General features: G+C 36.1%; 3 protein-coding genes across 3 annotated transcripts; 1 reads left to right on the top strand and 2 right to left on the bottom strand.

Moving 5' to 3' along the window:
• Positions 1-500: 500 nt before the first annotated feature.
• btk (Bruton tyrosine kinase) lies at positions 501-13,340 on the bottom strand. Its single transcript, XM_023328167.1, has 18 exons — positions 13,236-13,340; positions 9,717-9,875; positions 9,515-9,619; positions 6,939-7,020; positions 6,656-6,787; positions 6,501-6,562; positions 6,237-6,424; positions 5,909-5,971; positions 5,687-5,741; positions 5,522-5,601; positions 5,092-5,219; positions 3,582-3,653; positions 2,339-2,510; positions 2,019-2,238; positions 1,799-1,863; positions 1,589-1,707; positions 1,046-1,203; positions 501-957 (listed from the first exon to the last, which is right to left on the bottom strand). Exons 2-18 carry the CDS (start codon positions 9,855-9,857, stop codon positions 886-888), a joined length of 1,914 nt encoding a protein of 637 aa, XP_023183935.1. The 5' UTR covers positions 9,858-9,875; positions 13,236-13,340; the 3' UTR covers positions 501-885.
• A 2,157-nt stretch (positions 13,341-15,497) lies between these two features.
• LOC102229533 (60S ribosomal protein L36a) lies at positions 15,498-18,404 on the top strand. Its single transcript, XM_005811511.2, has 5 exons — positions 15,498-15,585; positions 16,137-16,242; positions 17,345-17,412; positions 17,503-17,625; positions 18,324-18,404. Exons 1-5 carry the CDS (start codon positions 15,583-15,585, stop codon positions 18,342-18,344), a joined length of 321 nt encoding a protein of 106 aa, XP_005811568.1. The 5' UTR covers positions 15,498-15,582; the 3' UTR covers positions 18,345-18,404.
• A 91-nt stretch (positions 18,405-18,495) lies between these two features.
• On the bottom strand, positions 18,496-24,334 carry gla (galactosidase alpha). Its single transcript, XM_005811515.3, has 7 exons — positions 24,081-24,334; positions 21,487-21,661; positions 20,490-20,664; positions 20,241-20,332; positions 20,009-20,170; positions 19,439-19,636; positions 18,496-19,327 (listed from the first exon to the last, which is right to left on the bottom strand). The coding sequence occupies exons 1-7, from the start codon at positions 24,239-24,241 to the stop codon at positions 19,034-19,036; spliced, it is 1,257 nt and encodes a 418-aa protein (XP_005811572.2). The 5' UTR covers positions 24,242-24,334; the 3' UTR covers positions 18,496-19,033.
• Positions 24,335-25,301: the final 967 nt, after the last annotated feature.

The following is a 25,301-nucleotide window of genomic DNA, read 5'->3' as shown; positions in this document are numbered from 1 at the left end:
TCTAAAAACAAGCTTTTATGAAATGTAAGGCAGCCTTGCTGCATACATCAGCCCTGTATTTCATGTATTTATATGTTTACGGTCACCTAACTTGTACTTTGCATGAATTTTTCAAAATCTAAGTCAGATAATTATTTATATCTTACAAGCTATGTTATAGATTAATATATAGAATACTGAACATATTAGTGCTGTTAAAATGGGGGGGCACTTGGTATATTTAAACTCTGTCTTTGTTTAAGAAACATAAAGTATGTATTAATTATACTATTTATTGTATAGTATTTGAATGTTTATGCTTTTTGTGGTATTTTATTAGTTTTGTTAGAGGAAAGCAATGGATGGATAAAGGAGGAATGTTTTTTTAAGATCAGTAATGCTTCCAGATATTTTTGTATGCTTTTTAAAAAAATTACCATCTGCTTTGTTTAAAAATGCTTGTGCAAATAGATTGAATATAAACTGAACATTGCTGATATTTGTATTTCATACATTTGCAAGCCCTTCTTACTTGGTGTTTATTTGTGCAACACATATTAGCTTACAAAGCTTATTTTCACATACAAAGGTGTTTGCAATGATTTCACAGAGTACAAGAAACAAAAAATATCATGTTTTAATTGAGCAACCTTCAGTATAATATATATAAAAAAAATCTAAATATGATTCATAGGACTGCATTTTTATTAATGTGATGTGAAAGCTGGTGACTAAAAGTGACATTTGCATTAAACCTATTCACATTCTAGATAAGCCTTTAAATGCTGCTCACTCCCACATTGAAGGTTTCAATTGTATTAATGATGCTTTGTCTTCAGGGACCCATGAGGAGCTATTCTCTGGGGATCAGAGAGGTTTTTTGTGCTACATAAATTATTCTCAGGTCTATTGGAGTTCATACAGCAAATCCTGGACAGTCAGTGCCAGCTCCTGAAAGGTGGGTCTCTCATCTGCTTTCTGTAAAACAAAGGTGAATATTGATTGTTAACCTTTTTCATTTCAATATTTTCTGAGGCTCAGAGTGTGAGAGGAAAAAAGAGCTTACATCAGACCAACAGCTTGTCATGATGCTGTAGATCTTCTCATTGGCCAGCTGTGGACGGAAAAGACGCAGGCCTCGGGACACCTGATCCACTATTTCCGTGTTGTTGAGGCGTTCATATGGAAGCTTCCCCAGAGTGTACACCTCCCACATTAAAACGCCTGATAAAGAACAAACAAAGAAATGTTTAAAGAGTTGAAAGAAACGATGCTTTATAAAAGTCTTGAGTCATTATCGTTTGTCACCTCTTTCCAGGCTTTCTGAATGTCCACTAAAGTTTGTTGTCTGCTTAGTACCTGACAGTATTCAGACATTTTTTGTCTGTGGTTGAAAATAACTTAATTCAGATGGAAAACTAGCATATTGGCCTCAATGTTTTATTTTTAAACACTGCACAAGATACAGTCATAACCAGACACAAAGTCCATAGATAAAGTTTTCAAAATTTATAAACAGATAATAAAGTCACCTTTAAAGTTCAAAACTACCATACTTGTAATTTTACTGGCAGTCGATATGAAGAAATAAACAGCTGCGACTTCTCACCGTAGGCCCAGATGTCAGACTTGCTGCTGAATTTGCAGTAAAGCAGTACTTCTGGAGGCGACCAGCGAACTGGGAACTTTGAGCCTGCTGAGCTTGTGTACTCATCATCCAAAACATACCTAGGGGCATGGGAAAGGATTTTTAACACCACATTGTACACTCATGTGCCTATTTTATTTTTTTCATTTTGTTACACATTAAGCGCTTTACCTTGACAGACCAAAGTCAGTCACTTTGACTGTGCCATTAGAATCTACTAGACAGTTCCTGGCAGCCTAAAGATAAAACAAACAACACATTGTGGATCAAGTATAATCATTAAACTTCTAGCCTTGTCATGTAATACCAAACCACAGGTTGTCCTGTCCCTATTTGGAATTGATTGAGATTTTTTGCTACTGTTAATTCATAGAATGTCCTTGTTGCTCACCAGGTCTCTGTGGATGTACTGCTGTACTTCAAGATAGGCCATGCCCTCTGATACGTCTTTACACATCTCAAGAAGCTGGACGGTTGTTGGGTGCTGCTTCAGGCCTTCTTTTAGGTATGTCAGGAGGCAGCCATTTGCAAGGAACTCAGTCACAATATAAATAGGTCTTTGTTTGGTGCAGACGCCGTACAGCTGCACCAAATTCTCATGGCGGAGCTTCCTTGTTTGAGCAAAATTAGGAGAAAGTTAAGTTGTTTTTTTTTCAAAGCATTTATGGGGTATAGCTTTCCTCATTTGACACATAAGTTCTGTAGCCTTACATCATGATTTTGGCTTCTTCTATGAAATCATCCTCAGACATGGAGCCCTCTTTAATCATCTTAATGGCCACATCATGCTGGCCCTGCCACTTTCCATACTTCACCACTCCAAACTGGCCATTTCCCAGCTCTTTGATGAATGTTAGATCACGAGGGTCGATCTCCCAAACACCTGAAGAAAGTAAGATGCATTTCAGTGCTTGAAACTTGCAAGCAAAAGCTAAGAAGTAAAATTAACAAGCTTTATTTTAAGCTCCCTTGAAGAGATGTGTGAAAACAATGTGTCAGATTGACCAAATATATATGACAGTAATATACTGTATATGACAGATAAAGACAGTAGCAATAACTCCATTTTAAATATTTTCATAGTTGTATCTTTTTATGTCATGACAAACTAATACTGTAATATTAAATTCCCCAACATTTTCTACCGTCAAATACATTAGCAGGTAGCTAAACTACTAAGAAACATAACTCAACAGCAAACTGAAACATCACATTTTAGTGATTACTGGGGATGCTAACAATCATATTTAAATGTTTTGATGTTACAGAGAACAGAAATAGAAGACGCAATACCTGAATGAAAAATGAATTTAAACTTATTCAAATATATTTCAGATAGCATTAGCTTTGGAGAGGGTAGCTGACAACTAAAACATTTCAGTGGTTTTTGATTTTAGCACTAATTATGTTTTCAATACGCTGCCAAAAATTACTCCATCACTGAGGGTCAATACTTTCAGTTTTTTGTGGCATCTCACCTGAGTGAAAACATTCTGGTTCCGACTTAGAAAACAATTGAATTCTCTAGTTTTTTTTGTTTTGTTTTTTGTGCTAACCAATGTTAGCAATTGGAGTATGTAACAATATATTTATCTCTGTTTTGTGTGTTCAAAAGTCTTGTCAAAAGTTTCTCATACCACATAGTGCCCCAGCGGCATCAGTCGTTTTCACACTAGAACAATTTAGGAAACTCTATTTTAAAGCTCCTAAATATGAGAGACTAAACTGTGTCTTATAAAAGTGCTTCAGAAGTGGTTATATTTATTTTTAGAGTACAGAGCAAATTTAGTTTCAACACTTTTTAATAAGAAAAATATGTGTTGTCATACCTTCAGCTTTAAAACATTAGTTAGGGGAACTGCTATGTTTTGATAGGGAACAATAAATGCCTCGCCAGTCATGCGAGATGAATTACTTGAAAGTTTGACTGATTATAGTTCAAATGTGCTCTTACCGTAACCCAGTCCTGCTGTGGATGGAGGTTGTGCCCGATTGGATACAATGTGCTTCAGCCTGCTGACCATACCTGGTGATTGGAAAAAACAAAACCACATTGGCAAGTTAAAAAGAGGTGCATATAAGTGTGCCTAAAGTCTGCTGATTTTCCTGTACAGCTTATCTTGAATCAGCATTTTTTATTTTCTGTATCTTATGACTAGGAAACCATCTCCATTATAAGACCTGAAGACAACTTTATGTTGGCCATGACCTATATAAATAAATTAAACTGATATAAAGAGAGTCTTTTTCAGCTAAAAAACATAACATCATGCTATGTATGTCAGTATCTAGTAAGAGTAATGCGCTTTAGCAAATTAAACCTGCAGCTGCACCTAGAGGGACTGTGGAACCGAGTTATAGATTATTGAGGTAAACAAATATGTTTGTATGAACATGCAGAATTGTAGGAGAGACATAATTTATGGTCATGTAAGCTTCCTGATTCTGCTGCCAAGTTCTAGTCTCAGTAATACTGACTATATTTTAGATTTATAGCAAAAATGTATAGCAAATTTAAAACTTATTTATAATTTCTGCAATGATTCTTTTACTGGTATACAACATCTTAAACTACATTAATATATAATTCTGACAAAACTGATAGTTTTCTTGTCAATTAATTTTAAGAAAAATAAATAAATTTTAGGTGTAAATAACCCATCTATTGAGATTTGGTATGAAAAAAACACAACCTCACATATCCTGTTTATCTACTTTAGACACTTGTGCCTTTTTAGGTTCAAGAGCATCCTGTCAAATAAGATCTGATGAAATAATGTCATAGTAACACATTATATGAACTTGAGCCTTTCCACAGAAGAAAAATAAAAATAAGAAATGTAATAAACTTAACAAGAATTAAATTTAGAGATGCATAAAACTACTACATGTTGGATTCTCAAGACAGATGGAAATGGGCGTCACAGTTCTCAACAAATGTTTGGAGGTAAGTGAACCAAACCAGTTCTAGAGTTCTTTCTGTCAAAACATACTGCAGAATTGGCCAATTTTCTTATTATTGACTTCATAATTGTAGGTTAGTGGGTCAAATACAAAAAAAAAATCTTGATTGTCTAATTTCTAGACAATCCTGCAAATTTTGTTTATAGATAAACCAACCAAGACCATATATGGTTGCACTTTGTTAGAGTTATGGCATTAAATGCATGCCTTGTGTTGCGTAAATGAGGAATGTCTTGTAATTCCTCCATTTGCTGTTAAAATCAAAACTGCTACCACGTTCAGATTTTTGCAGCACATTTTTAAAACTATGATTGTTTGATTGTAACGAGAAAAATCAGAACCAACAGGTAAGGCCACAAAATAAACCCTGAAATTAATCAGAAAAATCTTAATATTTCTAGTTTTTGGGGGTTTTCTTGCAACAAATATTAGGTAAGGCTATGTGCAGTTTTGTAGAAGGAGTTATTTTGGCTGTCACAGTGACCAGATGTAGTATTGACCTGCTGCGTTGTGCTGGTGATAGTTGATCAGCTCTGGGATAGTGTTGAAATGATGCTTTTCTGCCAGGTAAAACTGGCCCTGAGGAGTTGTGCAGATGTTATAATGTCTGCAGCTTCCACCTGTTTCCCTGTAGAGAAAACGAGAATATCACATGAAGTCAGGCAGGTCTTATTTATGCCTTATTTATGCAGCTAATATCTCCTCACTGTTACCCACAGTTGGGTTCAAACTGAGATGAACAAAAAAAATTGTTCTGCAGACAGATTAGCCCAAGTTTTGCATGAATAATTTACATCTCCATCCCTCTGTGGTCTGCAGTTTCCGCTTTCAGCACGCACAGTTCTTCTTTTCATAGGTTCATGCATGAGTGGAGCCAGGGGATGAACTATATAAATGGCAGTAGTGTTTTAACCCAGTGAGGTTACTTACACGCCACTTTTGGTGAGCAGAGACACAGTGTATTTCCCGGCTTTGCTTGAGTCTCGCATCAGGAATCCTCCATCTTTGTTCTGAGAAGGGAAACATTTCATAATTTTAAAACTTCTTACATTTAATATAAGGATGAACAAATAAATCAAGCAGTATTGTGTTTACCTCAGATTTTAAAAGCTGCTCTGCTTGACTCCGATTCATGTTTTTGCAGTACCAGCTGTAATAATCATAATCACTTTACTCTATTAGAAGAATGTACTATAAGCGATGGAGTTACACAATAAAGTTAAGATAATTCAAACAATTAAGATTACTCTTGAATAAAATAGAGACATGTACAATATCAAACACCAATTTGTTGGCAGAACACTTTTTTGAACTCACTCAAATCTTTCAAGCCCTTTTTCTGCTTCCACCACATAATTACTTGGTATGTAGCCTTCTTTCCTGCAGAAAAAGAGATGTCCACAAAAGTGTCAAATCATCAAAAAATATGTCTTTTGGAAGCATAATGCATTTTATTTTTAAAGTTCAAAGTATTCAGATATTCTGAGGTTGTTCCTTTTTCTTTTTACTCATCGTGGTACAAATGGTTCCTATTTCAAATTCTTATGGCCCAAAGGATGAAGACACTTAGGATTAATATATTTTTGTGTAAATCCATTACTGCACATCTGTGTTGTTTTGCTTTGCTGTGTTAAAGCTGTCTCACCCGTATTTGTCTCTAGCTTTCCACCAGTTGGCGTCGGACCTCTCCAGGATGGTGTACTCCTCGTCCTTCCTCAGTTCCAGGTCCTGGGGAGTCATTGGTACGTAATCGTACTCAGCTACTACAGTCATGCTTGCAGACTGTGCTGAAGGCTCAGGTGGTCCTGGAGGCAAAGGGCGACCAGGTTTTTCCTGAAACAATTTTAGGTTGTTGAGTAAATTCAGAACAAACTGGTCTATAATATGAATCTAAAAGAACTGGGCATACCTCTGTTGGGGTTGGGGGAAGTGGTTTTCTGGACATTCGTCGACTCGGTGAAGATTTAAAACCTGTTTAATGATGATGATCAATGATTTAAAACTTCAAAAATTCATGTTTTGATTCAACTTCAAATTCAACCCTGACAGAAGTCTTGCTCTTACCATTTTTAGCAGAACTTTCCAGAACTTTGCAGCCCATAGCTTGTTTAACTTCCTGCTGGCAGCAAAGCCACACCCCATCCACCCAGAAACAGGGATGATACTTCTGCATCAGATCTTTGTTGAAGCGGACCACTATGAGCAACATTAGCACACATGAATTCATGCACAGCACATTTACATAAAAACAGCATTTGCATGAACATCCAACTCCTCTGTCACACAAGATGTTGAGATAAGTTTATCAGATGAACACAACGTTGAAGGCTAAATCTGTTTTTCTCACATTCTTTTAGCTTCTTTATCCACAATGCTCGGATGTCGTCAGTTTTTGCGAAGATGTACAACGGCCCTTCATCATAAATGATCTGTGGAAAAAACCAGAATCAATTAAAACTACTGTTCTCAAAATCTGCTTCCAGTACCAATAGCAGAACTTTGGGATGTTTTTAACAGTACCCTGAGGAAACAGGATATTTATAATTTTGAAAGGTTTAAAAAACTGTATTGGATGTCATTGGATAAATATATCCTAGTCGCTATTTGTACTGGGTACCATTTACTTCTCACGCAATTCTAATTATCTTCCAGTGCCAAGTTCAAAAACCAGTAGTGCAACCCTTTCCAGACTGATATGTGTCATAATCTTTGTTTCTCAGCTGTTTTTTTTAGATAGGAGCATGATGTCTTGCTTTTTGACCCACTTCCTTTTGTCAGAGAGATTCCTGTTAAGTGAACAGAAATCATTCTGAATGTGACTTGTGAATTTGATGCCAGCTTTTCAAACAGGTTGTCAATCACATTTTTATTCCTAATCTAACAAGGGGAACAATTATATTTTCACGTATGATCAGGTTGGTTTGGATAACTGCTTCCCTTCATAGATGTAATTATTATTTATTCAGTTTGATAAGGTGTCATAATAAGAGTCGAGCGGTGCAACCCGGATCAGAACCAAAAGAGTGTGATATAGATTATTTACATTTGTTACATTATATGTTTGATTTGAGCATTTTTTGATATTGCGATGAAAGTCATAAAATCAATAGCTACAACGAAAGTAATTTCTAATGGCATAAGAGCATGGATATGAACTGGTTTGGTTATGGATATGAAATGGAAGTAGGAAATTGACAAAATGGTGGTGATTGGGCATGAAAGAGTGGCAAAACCTGTAGAAACACGTTTATTGAAAAAAGTGGTAAGCTAGACTGACTTAATGAGATGCATATCGACAGAAGTGGAAAGAAACATGTCATTCTTATATAGATATCACAATGTTTTATATTAAGGCAGCCATCTTAGATTTTGATGTAGGGGTGGATGAGATTTCCCATTCAGCCCTTCCAGGTCCTAGATGAAATTTTGAACTTCTATGGATTTGTCTGTACCTTTTTCCAACTTCAAAACAGGACATTTTTTCATGTGAGTAAATATAAAACAAATAGTTAAACCACATCCTTCAACCAGCCATGCAGTATCAATTACTAAGTTCTCTCTCTCTCTCTTTATTGTTGAGACATACAGGAACCTGAAAGAGTCCGAGTCCTCCTGCAATGTTTTGTTCTTCAAGTAATACCATCTTTACATACTTTCTAAAACTGTTGCACTAGGAAATAAAATAAACAATGAATAAATGTTTCGTTTTGACAGTGCCTTTCACAGACATAGTTATAAAGTACAGTGCAAAATCAGATATGCTGGAAACACCTACAAAAATTTGGTTTTGTAAGCAGAAATAAGAGACTGAAGGTAATATTTTAATGTGAATTTTGAGTTTAGCAGGTTGGCTAGATACAACTGGATATGTATTATCACATATGGCAGACTATCAAAAGAAATAGCTGCTGTTTTTTTATGACTTGGAAAAAAAAAAGAAAAGCTTTGTCTCTTCCGGCAAGTCGAATAAATGGGATTATACAATTAACAATAGTTTCAAGTTCAGTGGATTCAACAACTCATAACTAAAAGAAGCAAGATTGTGATATAGATTTTAATTTTAAGTTTAGAGTTTAATTAGTTTTAAGTACTGAACACTGGACTTTGTAGATGTATTAAAGAAATCAATTGCTTGGCTGATGTTCAAGTATATTTTAGACTAACAATCATTGTTTCTATTTTACTTAAACTTAAAAATATATATTATTATCAGCCAGCCATATTTTATTTATTTTAGGCAGTTAAAATCTGAGTGATGCCTGCTAAAAGTACAGAAAATGAAAATATTTCTGCTCCAAGTATTGGTCCTTGAGGAATCCCACAGTTTGAAGAAACTTTCACGAGTCACAATTTACCTTCTAAATTGTGATTGTAAATGTTTTTTCTTGCGAAATAGTTTTTTGAAACTTGGGACATTTTAAACATGGCATTGCAAAGTTATACACAAATTCTTACATTTTTACTTTTTTCTTAACAAATACAATTTGTCAGTTAAATCAAACTAAAAGAAGATAAGAGCAAGATAATTAGATTTTTAAATAAATTCTTTTAGAGAATCTTTCTAATTTGCTTTACTTCTCAGGTGAGTTATTAACAGGATAAACTTTTTGATTTCCCTGATGGCTCATGGTACTTTCTTACTTTCATTACTTAAAAAGTGGCACCTGGACTGCTTCTGAAAGCCCCTTGTTATCTGAAAAAGTTTCACTTCTTAAGAATGGACTTTCACAAACTCAGACACTTGCAGTTTTAGTTTGAAAAGAAAAAAACAAGTTAAAATTGTTTGTTGTGATGCATCTTGAATGCAGCTGATTATAACGTGGCAATAATTCAACAGTTTTAAGCTTGAAGAAGTTAAAAATTAAACCAAGTGAACTTTATATTTTAGTTTACTTCTGAAGAGTATGTTGAGAAAAGATCTACCTGGAATGCATACATGCGCTCCTGTGGGGCGTTGGGTTCTGGTTGGACCGTCTCCACACACTTAATCTTCTCTATGTCCACCGCCCCTTTTAAACCTTTCCGCTTCTGCTCAACAAATGGCAGAAGAAAAAAAAGAATTCAGACTTAAGGTTACCACCCAAAATAATCTTAAATGTGGCTCAGTTTGTCTCCAGGTACACACCCCTTTCTCAGAGTCAAAATCATAGTAGGCTATTTTTTCCTGGGTGAGAATGAACCACCTCTCCTTGTAGTTTAGAGGAGAGGTCTTCTTCTTCTGCTGAGATCGTTTGATGAAGATTTCTTCCATTAGACTGTCTGACATGATTCAGTTTCGCTTAATCTGCAAAGAAACAAGTGATCGATAGTTAATCATTTTATGGTAGCAGAATGGAGTGAAACAGTAACTTAACTGCAGTCTCTTTTTGTGTTGTAAGTCACACCCTTCACCACTGGGTCTTATGTTTCTAATTCAGCTGTTCCAGTTCCTTCCACTGAATGTTTGAGTGCCTACTCTCTTTTCGCAGTCATAGCAATGCTGCTATAACAGACGAGAGATTATAGATTTGCAAAGCAAGGAAGAGTCTTTCATCATAACTGCATATCAGTGACTGATTAAAAGTTGGTTTGCATAAATTCTGCATTTCGTGCAAGCAGCTCCCTTTGTTTCCAGCATTTCCCCCTTTGGCATATCTGTTTTCCTCAGCTGTGACAATATGGCAGAGATGTAAAATATGACTTACTTTTGGGAATTTGTAATCTAAACCCCCCAAAATAAATAGCCCATGGTTGCTTTAGTAATTTGATTTGCGAATCAGAAATTAGTGATGAAGATCAAACAAATAAAAAAGTGTTTGTTTGATTTTCCTTAGCTTGTGCTAGTGAACCGTATACTTCTAGTCGTGACATCAGTGCCCATTTATAACAGGGAGGAAGGTTTTGGTCTTTTTTAATTTGAAGTCATCATGATTTTAGAAATGTTCTTGTTCACCTACGTTGATTTTGTGGCAAAAACCTACGTGAAACAGCATGTTTGAGGTGCAGAGAAAGAAAGAAAGAACATTTTGTTATCAGATTTTCTCATTAGAATGCCGTAATTCAAAGCACTGTTGTCTTGCACTAAGAAGGTCCTGGGTTTTATGGTCTTTCTGCATGAAGTTTGCATATTTTCCTCATACATGCCTGGGTTTTCTTTGGATCTTCCTCCAAAAAACATGACTGTTAGGTTAATTTGCCTCTCCAAATTGCCCTTAGGTATGTGTATGAGTGTGGTTGTCTGTCCTGTTTGTCTCTGTGTTGTCTTGTGATGGACTGGACAAACAGAAAGTTGTATTTCAAATGTAAAGTAATACAAGCATTTTATAACTAATAGACACAAAAAAACTGGCCTGTTTTCTCATATTCTGCCACCATCCACCCTTCAGTTTGCACAAAGTTGAGAGTTATTGACAGAATGGGATAAACAAATAGGACAGGGGAAAAAATGCCTCCGACTGTCACGAAAAGCAATGGTTGCTAGGAAATAGATAAAACATGGGTCATTTTACACTTTTTTTATTTATATGCAATCTTTTTGATTTGTTTGCTTCTCACCCCTGGTCCTTTGTTTTCCTGTTAAGTATTTTGAATTACCCAGAGTGCAAATGGTGCTATGTAAGTAAACTTCCTTTATGTTTCTGTGTTATTTTAAACATGATAAGAAAATCATACCAAATTTAAATGTCTGCTTATCTGTTTTTCACTAGAAAAAAAAAGCAAAAACAAAATCAAATGAGCTCGTACTTCAAATTAGGAACATCAGATTCAAAGATCCAGAACTTGATCACACGAAGGTTCTCGGAGTTTGGAGAAACATGAAACGTGTTCACCTGGATTACCTCGTATAAAGTATCATAAAGCAACCTTTCTTTGACACACATTTATTGCGATGTATAATAAACAGATTAAAGATACACAGGCAAATTAACCAGGGTGTCATTTAAGTTTATGGCAGCTGTGTTGTATCTGTTTTTTGCCACCTTGCAACACAGAAACTGAAAGTTTCACCTCCAAAACCAGAAATGCTAACTTGTTAGGTTACAGGCAAGCTTCTGATTTATACTTTATAAGAAGAGCTTATAGAAATAACACTTTTATATTACAGAAAAAGTATAAAATATTGTTTAAAGTAACCTAATTTTGGGTTACTTGTTATAAAATTGTTTTTATTGTGACTCAATAATTTATCTAAATGTAATAAATGTTCTGCTAATGGCTGAGTCTGTGTGTTGTAAAGATTGCTTTGGATGAAACCGTTGCAGAACCAGAGGTGGCACCGCATCCACAGACCTCTTCTCTCTTGAAACACAGTAAGTGTCTCATGGTGGAAGGCGGTTCAACGGTGCCAGCCTCCGGTTTTCATCACACAGCTGAAAGCTCACAGTGAGTGAGTCTCTGTCAGATGTGTTTGCAGTTCAGTCTAAACCTATTTTGGGCCTGTGAGCACTTCCTTTTATCATCTGAACTGGAACAATAACTCTACAAGAGGCTTCAGTCACTCCCTGCTATCACCAGGACGGTGACATTTCTTAACGCAGCAGCGACAACACTCGTTAGCCTTGTTTGTGCCGTCATAGTCGGAGAGTGATGTTCCCCATTCTGAGAAACATTGTTTACCCATTCCTCATTCGCTACCACCATTGTTTTTTCACATCTCTTACCCTGCAGCTCAGATAATCTGATTCTGGTCCATTTGCTCTATAGCATTTTAACATTTTAAACCACAAATTATAATTTGATATACACCATTGCTACCAAAAAAGGTACTTATTTTTGTCTTTTTTAAAGAGAGTTGACTCATGGTGGCTGACACAGGCAAACTAAAGAGGGAAGTTGCATCAGGGTTACATTGAAATATGAAGGGAGAAGAAACCCAATACCCTGCAGCACTTCTACCTGACAAAACGGTAATTTGCACAATTTAAATACACGATGTGAGTCTGTAGACCTTGTCAAAGTTAATACCATACATGTTCACATTCTTTTCAAATAAAACACATTGCATTGGCAGTTTTAGCTCAATGTCTAACACGTTTTTTGTTTTTTTTTATGTGGCCACGAGGAATTAACGTGTAGGAAACAATCCTACAGGCTAATTCAAACTTATTTCAAACTTTGAAAGTTTGAAATAAATAATAATAAATGCCAGGAAACATAGCCAAAGCTTAAAACACTTTGTTAAACAGGAATGTCCCAAGATGCCCTCTTCCCTGCTGTTTCCTTACAGATAAGTACATTAGAAAAAAATTCCCAGTGAGCAAATATAGAAGAGACAAAAATGCTTTCAGCCACCAGTTTAAGCTTGAGTTGATCTGCAAAATATCTTCTTCTGGAAATGTTACTCTTGGCAAAATTGAACTTAAGTCTCTAACCACATGAAACTATCTGATCAGCTTAATCTCTTTATTCATCTTCTGATGTAGCTGTATGAACATGCATTTCACAAACATAAGATACCGAAATAATTAATCCAGAATGTGCTTCAGCAGTTTTAGTGCGAACTATTTTAAAATTTGCATATAAACGTACGAGTTTCAGGGCTAGTTAAATACACACTCAGCTGTATCTTCAGACCTCTTGAGAATACACACCTTTTCAAAGTAGAAATGGCTGAAAATACAGACTGACCTCACAGCACAGTGTTTTAATCAGTGTGGTCACTTACCCCTGCACCTGAAAACACCAAAGCATCAGACAAACACAGCGCACCTAAAAACTGTGACATGAAGCTTCTGCTTGCTCTTCATAAAATGTGTGATAGTCTGTGATGCAAGAAGTTAAAACACACCCACAGAGAGGAATCGGCTCAGCTTACTTCCTCTTTTTCTTCCTGCTCATTTTCATATCAGCCTTCTGGACAGTTTTGGTGATAAGTTTGAGGCGGGTTAAACATTATTCAGAGCCCCATATTTAGCTGCAGCGTGTAGTAGCACTTTTGGCTGACAAGTTTTCTTGTTCAGTCCGATGACAATTTGAAACTGTTTAGAGAGGAAGAAATAAAAACTTAATGATCACTTTTACTGGCGACAGAGAGTGTGGTCTTTAGGGAAACAAGCAAGCATGTTGTTTACTTGTGTTAAATTAAGAGGATGGAGCAAAACCATTTCAGTATAAGTAACAGTTTGGATGGAAAGATATTCATAAAAATTAACAACAAACTGGTTAAAGTACGGTGGCTGTAACAATTATTCACCCTCTTGGATGTTTTACTCCTTTTTATTGCTTTCACATATCAATCATATTCAACAAAATTTGTCTTATTTTGACCAAAAAAATCCTTAAATGTAAAAGTGAAAACTAATTTCTACAAATAACAATCATTAAATAAAAATATAAAATAAAAAATAATAATAATAACCCTAACCGCTTTAAAGTGCCTGACCTAATTCAGCAGGTATCCAGCCAATTGGTTGTAGTGCTCTCACCTCGAAACTATCAGAGATCAATGACTGTGTTTCAGTCATTGATCTCTGTGTATTTTAAATACATCCGTGTCTGAAAGATTCATTCACTGGTTAATCAGTATTACTGGCTACAAAATGAAGACTGAAGATCACTTCAAGCAAATTAGAGAAAAGGTTATTGAAAAGTAAAAGTCAGGAGATGGACACAAAAGAATGTTTCTAAAGCCCCAAACATCCCCAAGAGTTCAGGTAAATCTATGATAAAAAAATGGAAGCAAAATGGCATAAATATGTGTGTGTGTGTGTGTGGAGGGGAGGGGGGGGGTGCAAGAAGGAGACTATAGTGAAAGAGGACATCAGGTTACTATGATTACGCTGATGGAGTTACTGGATTCAGCAGTGGAGATGGGAGAGACTAAATCATTAGTTTACTGTCTGCACTAAAATGTAACACACAGCTTAACATAGTCATTGGGGTATCTATACGATAAATAAAGTAAGATATTTCACATATTTTGTTTTATTTTATTATTTAAATAGATAATTACAATTAACTGCTTGTGCTACTCCAAAATATATCCCCCTTTCTTAAACTTATTTGTCAACTCCCTGATTGTAAGTAAAGGTAAATGTGGTCTTATAAGGAAGCGTAGTTGAATTTACACAAGTCTCTTGTGGACAGTAGCAGACCAAATTACACATGTCTGATAAAGAGACATTAGGTAATAGGTGACTATTACTTCACATACTGCTGAGGTTAGGTAATATTCCATTTAGTCTTACCCCAGAAATCCTCTTTTAACCTCCCTGACAAAAACTTTTTATTCAACTTTTTATTCAACTTTTGGTTTTGTGACTCCCCCAGAAAAAGAAAATGTTCCTGCTTTTCTTTGGCATTAGCTATGGTTTTAATGACATGGCCTATATTTTTCTTGCTCGTGGATTTACTGTATAAAATTTGTATTGTGTTTCGTTATTGTAATTTCTTTACTCTTTGTGGACTTTTGCTGTTTTAATAACGTTTTTTAATTTTTCTTTACTACATTACTACATTTCTTTACTACCCCACATTCAACAGCTAGCTCGATCTCACAGAACTTCATAGTTGATGTCTCACAGCAATAAAGTCCTAAGTTTTAAATTATTACTTTATTTATTAAGAGAAATTACTACTAATTCCTAATACTGAGAAATACTACTGATGAACTAAACACAGCCCTTGATTATAATCATTATCATTTCAAATATGCAGCTCACTTTGAGATATACAATTGATGTCTGGACTGATCATTCAAAAGTTAGTCAAATCTAATCAATAAAATTAAATCCAATTCATTTCAGTTATCTATGTAATACCAAATTACAGCAAAATGTAATTTCAAGACACATTGCAAACAAGTCCGATTCATATACAACTACATAGAAGCTGATAGGGTCACACCGAGTCCGAATTATGATACAGAACAATGACAATAGGTAACGTTTTCGTCTTCCTGACACACCCCACCGCTAGGGGGCAGAACACGCCGCTATTCACAGCTGAGAGCTACTTCAACAACCGCTTCCGGCCTCGTCCTTCCTCTTTTTCCTCCTCATCGGGTCGCAGCCATGGTATGAAACGACTACACCAATACATTTAATAAAATCAACATCAATCCTGCTATTTAAAGCATTATGTCTTACTTTCTTTAGTTCAACTGTGGTTATAGTTCTTCGATAAATGTTATAGTGGCGGTATTAGCCTCTTTGTTTCGGTTTTATGTTGTTATATTGAGATAAATATGAATGCTAATGTTAGCAATGAAGAGCCGCTGTTAGCTTCTTCCATTTTGCTCAAATTTTTAATTTAGTATGGGTGAATATGGTGTAGCTTAAATATCCGTTCAAAACGGCATTATGTCACTTTTACAGAAACTGAACCGCACATGTTTGCGACGGTTCAATGTCCAAAAGTCACCATGCTATCAGAGCTAACAGCTAGCTTGATTAGCACAATCTATCCAACAAGGAAAGTGTGTTTTAAGGTTTTAGTTTCACGTTGTTTGCGTAGTTGTATCATTATTCGGTTATCAATTAACCTCAAGGCTAACTATGTTGCTTTTAAGGCTATAATTTGTCTCAGACTTGAAGTTACCTAATTCATGCTTTCTGTTGCCATTTAGGTGAACGTCCCGAAGACCCGCAGGACTTACTGCAAAAAGTGCAAAAAGCACCAACCCCACAAGGTGACCCAGTACAAGAAGGGAAAGGATTCCCTCTATGCACAGGGTAAATAATTTCTCCACATAGCTTTGATGCAGTACTTGTATAAAATATTCACACTCCTTGAACCTTTGCATGTTTGGTCATAAAAAAAAACAACATAAGTGTATTTTGCTGGAAGTGCATATAATAGTAAATGGATTAGCAAAAATGCAAGTCTTGTTCATTTGTATTTGACTAGTTTACTCTGATGTTTCCAAGTAAAATCAAGAACAAATTTGGTTCCCAAGTTACCATATTATTATTTTGTTTTAGTTTAAAAATTAACATGTCACTTGCTATGAACTAGTTTTGAATGAAGAGGTGTGGAAGAAAGAAAAGTCTTGCATAAGCTTCTACTCCTCTAGACTTCTTTTTAAACACAAAACAGGCAATAATCTAAGATTCCTATGTGATGATGCAGCACTAAAGTGAGTGAAAATATTCTTCATCTTGACAGCACATGTTTTTCTACTCTCCTGTGTTTCTTTTGACAGATTATTCCACAGATCTAATCCATTAACAAATTAAATGTTCTATTTTTTTATTTTTATTTTCTTTGCAAATTTGTAATTTAAGCAAAACTTGAAACTATAACAGTTCACCAAGTTGTGAAATTTAATCTAATTTAATCTCATTTTACGCTAATTTATTCTAATTATTCACTACTGTTTTGTGAACAGTAACTATGGAGCTGCAGAGATTCAAAACTGGGCCTTTATAGAAGACTTTACCTGTGGGAACTGGGAAAATTCTCTGGTCAGATAAGACCAAAACTAGGTGAACTACATGCAAACAGTCCTAGCTAAGGCTGGAAAAAACTTTGACTGGGATGGATGTTCACCTTCCTACAGAACAACAACCTAAAACAAACAACCAGATCTACAGTGAAATATTTGATAGTATCTTTGTAGATTAGAACGGTCCACAGAAAGTTATATTCAATTGAGCGTCTGTGGGAAGATTTGAAAGCAGAGCGTTTGTAGATTTACTCGAGACTGCAATTCCAGCAAAATGAGGTTCTACAAATTGAATACAATTGTGAATAAGTTTAAGATGTGTGGATACTTTTATAGATTGTTTTATATTGTAGCTGTTGTGCTTTCACTGAAGTCAAACTGTTCTGCAGGTAAGAGGAGATACGACAGAAAGCAGAGCGGGTACGGTGGGCAAACAAAGCCGATTTTCCGTAAAAAGGTAACACCAACCTTCCCTTGTAGATAAGTTTTATTTAAAGGGTTAAATACATGTTTGAAAGCTTTGACTCAACTAAAATATCTCTTTCAGGCTAAAACGACAAAGAAGATCGTATTGAGGCTTGAGTGTGTGGAGCCCAACTGCAGATCCAAGAGAATGCTGGCCATCAAGAGATGCAAGCACTTCGAGTTGGGTGGTGACAAGAAGAGAAAGGTACGAAGCAACCATCATTGACTTTTTTTTGCTAGAATTCAATATAATTCATAAGAGTTTGCCCATAACTGTTCCTCAACACAGTGTCTCTAGGGATAAGAGTATAAAGCACAAACTGCAAGAAAATGTCAGAAGTTGATGAAATATCCTAATATCATAGAACATTAAATTTGTGGTGCATTGCTCAACTTAAATATGTGAATATTTAAGAAAACAATTACTAAAGACCAGTTTGTGGAGAAACTAACACTGTTCAAGTTTTAATTACTCCACTTGGACATGCCATTTTGTTGGAGTCATAATGCTTGAATGACATATTTAACACTAATTTCTTGGTTATTGAGCATAATTTAGTTTGACTGGGTATCATAAAAACATTTATGGCATTTAAATGTGTTTACAGTGTGAATGTTGGTTAAAAAAATAATTTACAAGGCTTGAATGCTGCATTTAGCTTTCTGTCTCAAATTGCAGCGACTATCTAGTCAAAAAGTTGTTGCAGATTGCTTAAAACATTATAAAGCCTGAAAATGTCTCAAATTGTTGACTTTGTTAATGGGCGAAGTGTAATCTTATTGATGGAAGTGTGTGGGACTTAAACCCTTAGTGGATTGCATTTTCTGTAGCTATCAACCAGAAAGGAGCGTTTATCTTGAAGCATCATTTTCACCCAGATTTCTCTCCATTTCCACTTGCAGGGCCAGGTCATCCAGTTCTAAGCCGTGGTCCGTTCCTCTGGATGATATTGTCACTATTTTCAATAAATGTGTTGAAACATACTTTTATTTTGCGCTTTCTTTTCATGCATGGAGGACTATAGATGTGAAGAATTCAATTTTTGTATAAACATGTAAAAACAAAAAGTTGAAACGTTTCATAAAATCTTTTAAAATTGGTTCAGATTTCTGTATCTGGAGCTCTTCATGCAGTCTGATGCAGAAAATTAATTGGCACACCTTTGAGTATCACATTTATTCTATTTTATGAAACAGAATTTGTTAAATAGCTTTTTTTCCCCTTTTAAAAAAATTACATTACATTATGAATCAAAAACTGAGTTTAAAAGTTTACCCATAATTACTTTTAGTTTTAAAAGTTGCTGGTAGAGAATCTGCAGAAAGATTCACCATGATTTTTAACAAGTAAAGGTCATTGCAAAGCTTTGTCGGTCTCTAGACAATAAAAACAAAAAATGGCTTCAAATAACCTGTTAAGTGTAAAAACAATGAAACTGAGCTTTAAGTTGATCTGGATGCTGGAAAAGCCCTTTACCAATGCAGTGAATCACAAATGGTCATGTATTGAAATGTCCAGATTGTTTTAAAACCTGTAGAGCAAAAATCTAGAAAAAATATTTTTAGAAACTTAATGAGTGAACCTGAGATTTAGAGTAACAATTTGACGTTCTTTAGTTGGTGTTCTTCCAGTGAAGCCTGCCAAAGTCATTGATTGGTGTGACGGTCAGCAGAGCCGTTCCTGAAGGGTTTACTTTTAAGATGAGTTTGCTCTCTTTAGTCTGAACTCCCATCTCTTTGTATTGGGGGAGGATCAGAGTGACATTGCACTGGGGGTCACAGACCTTCCAGCTAGGGACGCCGCTGATGGCGAATCCCCGTGGACCACCGATCTCCTGCAGGTTGAGCACGGCGACAGCCAGGCGATTTTTAGATAGAGGTCTCTCCCACACTTCAAAATGATTCCCCTGCAAAACAAGCCACATTTATTAGCCTTCAGGAGATCATTTCGCATCTAAAACTGTTTAGAGAATGAGTAGATGAAGATGAAATCTGTTTTCTGCCACTTTCGCTCCCACCTTGGCAGAGCGGTGTCCCTGCTTGCCCAGTGGGTCCTGGCTGATTTCTATGATTCGTCTGTTCTGCAGCAGGTCCTTGGATCGAGGACAGATGTCCCGCAGATCATTAGACATGAGCAGAGGGGCGGCCATGATGGCCCATAATGCCATCTGAGACTCCTGCTGGTCATGACTCAGGCCAAAGTTCCCAATTACAAGCTGGAGGAATGGATCAGTATCATAAATATGCAAACTTGCAAAAGCACAGACAAGCTAATTCTCTGGTATAAACAAGCTCAACATTGTTGCTTTATAGGTGACTTATTATACACCCTTGAACAAACTAGGACAGGTCTATGGGTTATACAAAACAAGTACATTATATTTTTTGCACAAAATCATTCTTAGATAATGAGATTTTAGTTTGTTCACTGCTGCCTATTCTAAGCTCCTTTCAGAATGAGCTGCTTTTGTACAAAATGTGCAAAAAGTTGTTTTTGGATAACTGAAAGAAGTAGAAAAGTTCTGATATAGGAGAAACTTCCTGGTATTTGAATGTTTTGGGATCAAATTGAAAGATGTGGTGAGTACCATATCGGGGTCATTCCAGCCCCCGGGCCCAGCTGAGGGGACAATGATGTCCTGATGAGAAGCAGTCCAGTCCAGGATAGATTTGATCGAATTCCACGAGTCAAACACGTCGTTGAAGTTGCGCCAGTGGTTGCAGGTCTCACGGATAGCGGTGTAGTTTGGCTGGAGGCAGAGAAAAACTAATATGTTTAAAACCACCTTAAAAAGGAAATGAAAGATGAATCTTCCCCACCTTTTGGAAAGGCCATTCATACAAAGGCCACTCACAGGAGTACAGGATACTTCTTCCAGTTTTGTTCAAAGCTTCTGACATCTTTATGTAGCCTAAACCAGAAAATTAAACAGTAAGAGAACAGAATGACATAATAGAAACAGACACACTCTCCTTACATTTTTAGATAATGGAGTGAATGGGCATGCATGATTTGGCAACACAGCTGTTTAAATGGGCATTAATTTAAATTATGAAATTCATTCCTACCGTCTCCGAGCAAAGTCCACTTCAAGTTACAGCCATCGAATTTAAGCAGGTCCACGTCCCAGTCTGCAAACGTCTGAGCATCAGTCTCATAATAACCCAGACTGCCAGGGTATCCAGCGCAGGTTTTCTCTCCCACATCTGCATAAATACCCAACTTCAGGCCTTTAGAGTGGACCTGAAGGAGGGAAAACATAAGATGTTCAAACCAGCAGGTGGCAGTGTTGCACAGCTTAAAACTCAAAAAGCCTTCCGGTTAAATGAAGAGTGAAGGGATAGGAAAGCTGATCAGAGCCCAGTTGAAGGTAAATGGACCTAAAATTGAGACAATACTGTAAGAAAAGCACAAATTATGAGATTGAGGCAAAGATTCACTTCCCAAAGCATAACAACACTAGACATACTAAAATTAGTATTGCAAATATTTTGCTTAGGTCCCTCTTGAAAATGAGATCTAGATCTCAACAGGGTTTACCTGATTAAATAAAGGAATACAGAAATACTAAACATATGCTGAACTTAGTATTGAAAAAGTTCAGTACAGATTAACACGTATTTATGAGCTAAAATGCCCCATGCAAAGGCCAGAGCTATATCCAAACTGACATTTACTGAGAGAAATGGGCAAAAACGTCTGAAATGTGCAAAACCAAGAGAAAAATACGATGTATGACACTTGCAGTTGTACTTAAATCAAAGAATAATACTACAGAGTATTGACTCAGGAGGGACAAATACATATCCATGTCAAATCAGTCAGACCTTTATTCACAGAAAATGTTGAACTATGAAAAGATGACTTCATGTTACAAAAACTCCAATGAAAGAAACTAAAATTTATGGTAGTAGCATAAAATGTAGAAATATTCAAGACATATAAATACTTTTGCAAAGGATTGTGACATGCTTCACAATCATAGACTGGTCATTCTGCACCCCAAATCTATTAAACATCCCATTATTTTCACTTTGTGGTTTATTTATTATAGCAGTAACTCACATAGTCGGCTAACTTTTTGATGCCTCCCGGGAATCTTTTGGGGTCCGCCTGCAAGCGGCCTCGAGCGTCACGCTGGTAGGACGGCCAACAGTCGTCGATGCAAACGTACTCGTAACCGGCCTCTTTCCAGCCATCCTTCACCATCATGTCTGCCATCTGCATGTACAGACGCTCGCTGCCAAGGAAACAGGAGGAAATAGGCAGGACTGTCAGTTAGGATGCAGGTGCTGAGAGTTATTGGGATGAAAACATGCCTCACAAAATACAAAAAAACATTGTATAACAGTGTATCTGGATGCAGCCACATATGAAGTAACACAGTTATCAAGATTCAACCAAGGCACTGACATTTAGGGCCTCGCTTCCTGAATAAAAATGTGACCTGGGTGGAATACGAGGTAAGAATTAGTCGCATAGGAGGGCGCATCAGCAAATATTTATTTATATTTGAGCTAAACAAAGGAAAAATGAATAAATTTATTAAATGAAATAGAATTTTAACCGATAGTTATGACAAAAATGTAAAGAAGATAATGTGTTTGATAGATTAGATAATATAATGAATAAAATGATATATGTGAATTAAAAGTAGTAGGTTCAGATAGTTTCTATGTTCAAAATCCAGTTGAAACTCGAATATGAAAAGACCCAAATGAACATCATTGACAAAATGTATTCTGCAGCTACACGGGTCCATTACAGCAGTGTTTCCCAACCCTGGTCCTGAAGACACACTGCCGTGCATGTTTTGGATGTGTTTCCCTGCTTTTACACACCTGATTCAGATGATTACAGTTCAGTAAAAGCCTGTTAAGATCTAAAACATGCAAGCCTGTGTGCTTTAAGGGTCAGGGCTGGGAAACGCTGCATTACAGAACTGAGCAGTGAGAACTCGCAAACCTGTAGATTCATTCAAAATGAAACCAAAAAATATACATTTAATTAAACATATTCTGCCTGTAATACTGAGAGCCTGTATTTTGACTCAGGAGAGTTGATGAGATAAAGAATGGGGACATGTTTTGATGAGTTCATACATTTATAATTCATTAAATTGATTTTGGATTTAAAATGGCTACCTATATCAATGAAACACTGAGCAGAATAACGGGTTGAGCCCAGGACTCACGTGCCCTAATTGCCCCATTAGTGACTTTAGTAGCTCTATTAGTGAGATTATTTGACTACAGCTCTTAAGGCTGATACTTTCAACCATTTTCAGAACTGAAGAGGCCTTTTTGGATCAGAGGTGAAGCATCTTCAAGAAACAAGAGAAGTTATTTCTACTTTAGCACTTCCAGGAAATGACAATCCTCAACACCAGAGCACACACCTTCTGCACTTTTCTTTTTCTTCTGTATTTTACAGTTTATGAAAAAAGAAAATGTAATTGGTCAATAGCTTAGCCAGGAATAGCCTGATTGTCTTAATGAGCGGTGGGTGCTACAGTGGTGATGTAGTGATGTGATCCATCTTCAACAGGGAAGATGGATGGTGCTAAATACAGTGGAATACCTAAATAATTGTTAGATGCTGCAAAAGACTTGAGGTTCACTTTCCAGTAGAACATTTCTATGTGTTAGAATAACCTTGTCAGATGCTAGATATAACTAACTGAGAATCTGACTGGGAAACTCTTGCTGTTGGTGTTTAAAGTTGCTTTCCATCCAATCTGGCTGAGCTGTTCTGCAAAACCAAATTAGGAAAATGTTTAGTCTCTGTTTATCCAAAGCTTGCAGAGATGTATCCCAAAAGTCTTGCAACTATGATAAGCAGGTGTTGATGTGAAGTACTGACTATGTGGAGTTGAAAATAAATTAATTTCACTGTCACTTAGCAACTACACTATATTGTGTTGATTTGTCACAAAAAATACCAATAGAAATATTGAAGTTTGTGGTTGTCTAAAAGTACAAGATCAAGGAACACTTGAAAATTTTTAAGTCTTGAAATGACATTTGTTGTGAAATGGTGCTATATAAATAAACTGAAATGAATTGAATTGAAAGCAAAACCCATTCAGAAGCACATCAAGCAGAAATCAGGAAACATTTCTTTTTCAAAACCACACTGAACTGCTATCTCAGTTTAGCAACACTTGACTAAACAGTAATGCATCTACAAAGTTTTAAAAAGTTTTTACAAACCAGCATGTTGACAAGAAATTTGTTTTAAATTTACATATTTTAAATCACTACATTGCATTTTTCTCTCATAATGTGCTCTTCTAAGGCTGGCTAGGTTAACTTCTTGACATGGCTTCTAATACTTATTTTGTTCTGCTTCATAGGAGTGAAGTAAGAAATTAACCTTTATGTTACTTGCATGAGCACTTCTCTGAAATTAGTGTAATGCCATTATTAAATAGTAAGAAGGCCGAATAACTGCTTTTTATTATTTTTTTTTAAATGCCATTTTTCAGAAACTTTTAGCCTGCTCTAAGTATTTACACTTTAAATGTCAACCATCCTGTTGCTCCAATCAAACCAGTGTGGAGAAATATAACCACCATGTGGAGACTATATTAAGTTTGAATCATTCAAATTAATCTATAATCCAATTAAAGGAACAGGTTGTTGCCTCCTCTTTCCTACCTGATGCAGTTGTCGGGGTCTGTGTCACAGTCCGTGTTACACATGAACCTCTCCCAGTGCAACCAGCCCATGGTGGGTTTCAGAGCCAGTCCGTTGACCAGCGCTTCAGCTGCGGGACTCAGTAAACTCAAAAGTACGAGGAGCAACAGCATTTTGCTCATTTTCACCCACAAAGGCCCCTTTTAGCAGCGACGCTGCTGACTGGAAGGTGCTTTTGTTATTTCTCACAGCTATTTCCTGGTACGGAACGTAGTTGTCCCGCCCCCTCTTCTTGATTGATAGTCAGACGGACCAATAGGATCAAAATGCGCCTTCAGTGGGCCAATAGCGTTTCGCTAAAAATCTTCCTACAAGAAACGAGGAAGAGCTCTCTGTTAAAGTCAGGAAAGGTATGTGAGAGATCAGGTGACAGATCTTATGATTTCTATAAATAATAAAAATAACAAAAAGGACATAATCAGTTGTAAATGAGGTAAATCTGCAACAACTATCTGGGGTATTTTCAGAAACTACTCACACAATAGAAAACCACATTTAAAAAAACTTCACCTTAGGTAAGGTTGAATTAATATTATCAGATACAACTATATATGAATAAATGTACATGATTAGGTTGAATACTTGACTTTGATATGTGCTTTTTGCAGATGATGTGGTTCTGTTGGCTTTTATCACATCCTTTATCATTTATCATGATGAATTTCTTATTGTGATAAGATTTTGATTTATTGCTGTCACAACATATTCCAATTAATGATGTTTAAAAAGCCCTAAAACTCTCAGCATTGTTATTTTTACTATTCTATTTACTGTTTATTCAATAAAAGTGTGTCAGTAAATATGAAAACATGATCAAATGCAGGTACTGTGTGCATTTTAGTGATACAGATCAGACTTTGTTATGTGACTGGTGTCCTAAAGAAGCGCAGTACGAATGGCAATGTTTTTAAAGAGCAGTATTTGTGTTAGTGGCGCTATGATTGCTGTGCCATGCCATATATTTACCTAAAATATGTATAGTTTTTATAGTCACTCTTATCATTACCACAGTAATACTACAAAATTTTGCGATAGAAGTTCAAGATCATATTGCCCACACTTGACTACTTGCATACTCTTTTATTTGAGTACTTTCACAGAGAAGCAGAGTTTCATCCTTCAGGGAAGCGCCTTGTCCTCTGCTGTGTGTTTTTGCATCAAACCGGTTACTAAAGCATAAAA

Source organism: Xiphophorus maculatus, chromosome 23 (genome assembly GCF_002775205.1).
Source record: "Xiphophorus maculatus strain JP 163 A chromosome 23, X_maculatus-5.0-male, whole genome shotgun sequence".
NCBI lineage: Eukaryota > Metazoa > Chordata > Actinopteri > Cyprinodontiformes > Poeciliidae > Xiphophorus > Xiphophorus maculatus.
The sequence above is the reverse complement of the archived record's forward strand: the minus strand, read 5'-3'. Positions and strand labels throughout refer to the sequence as shown.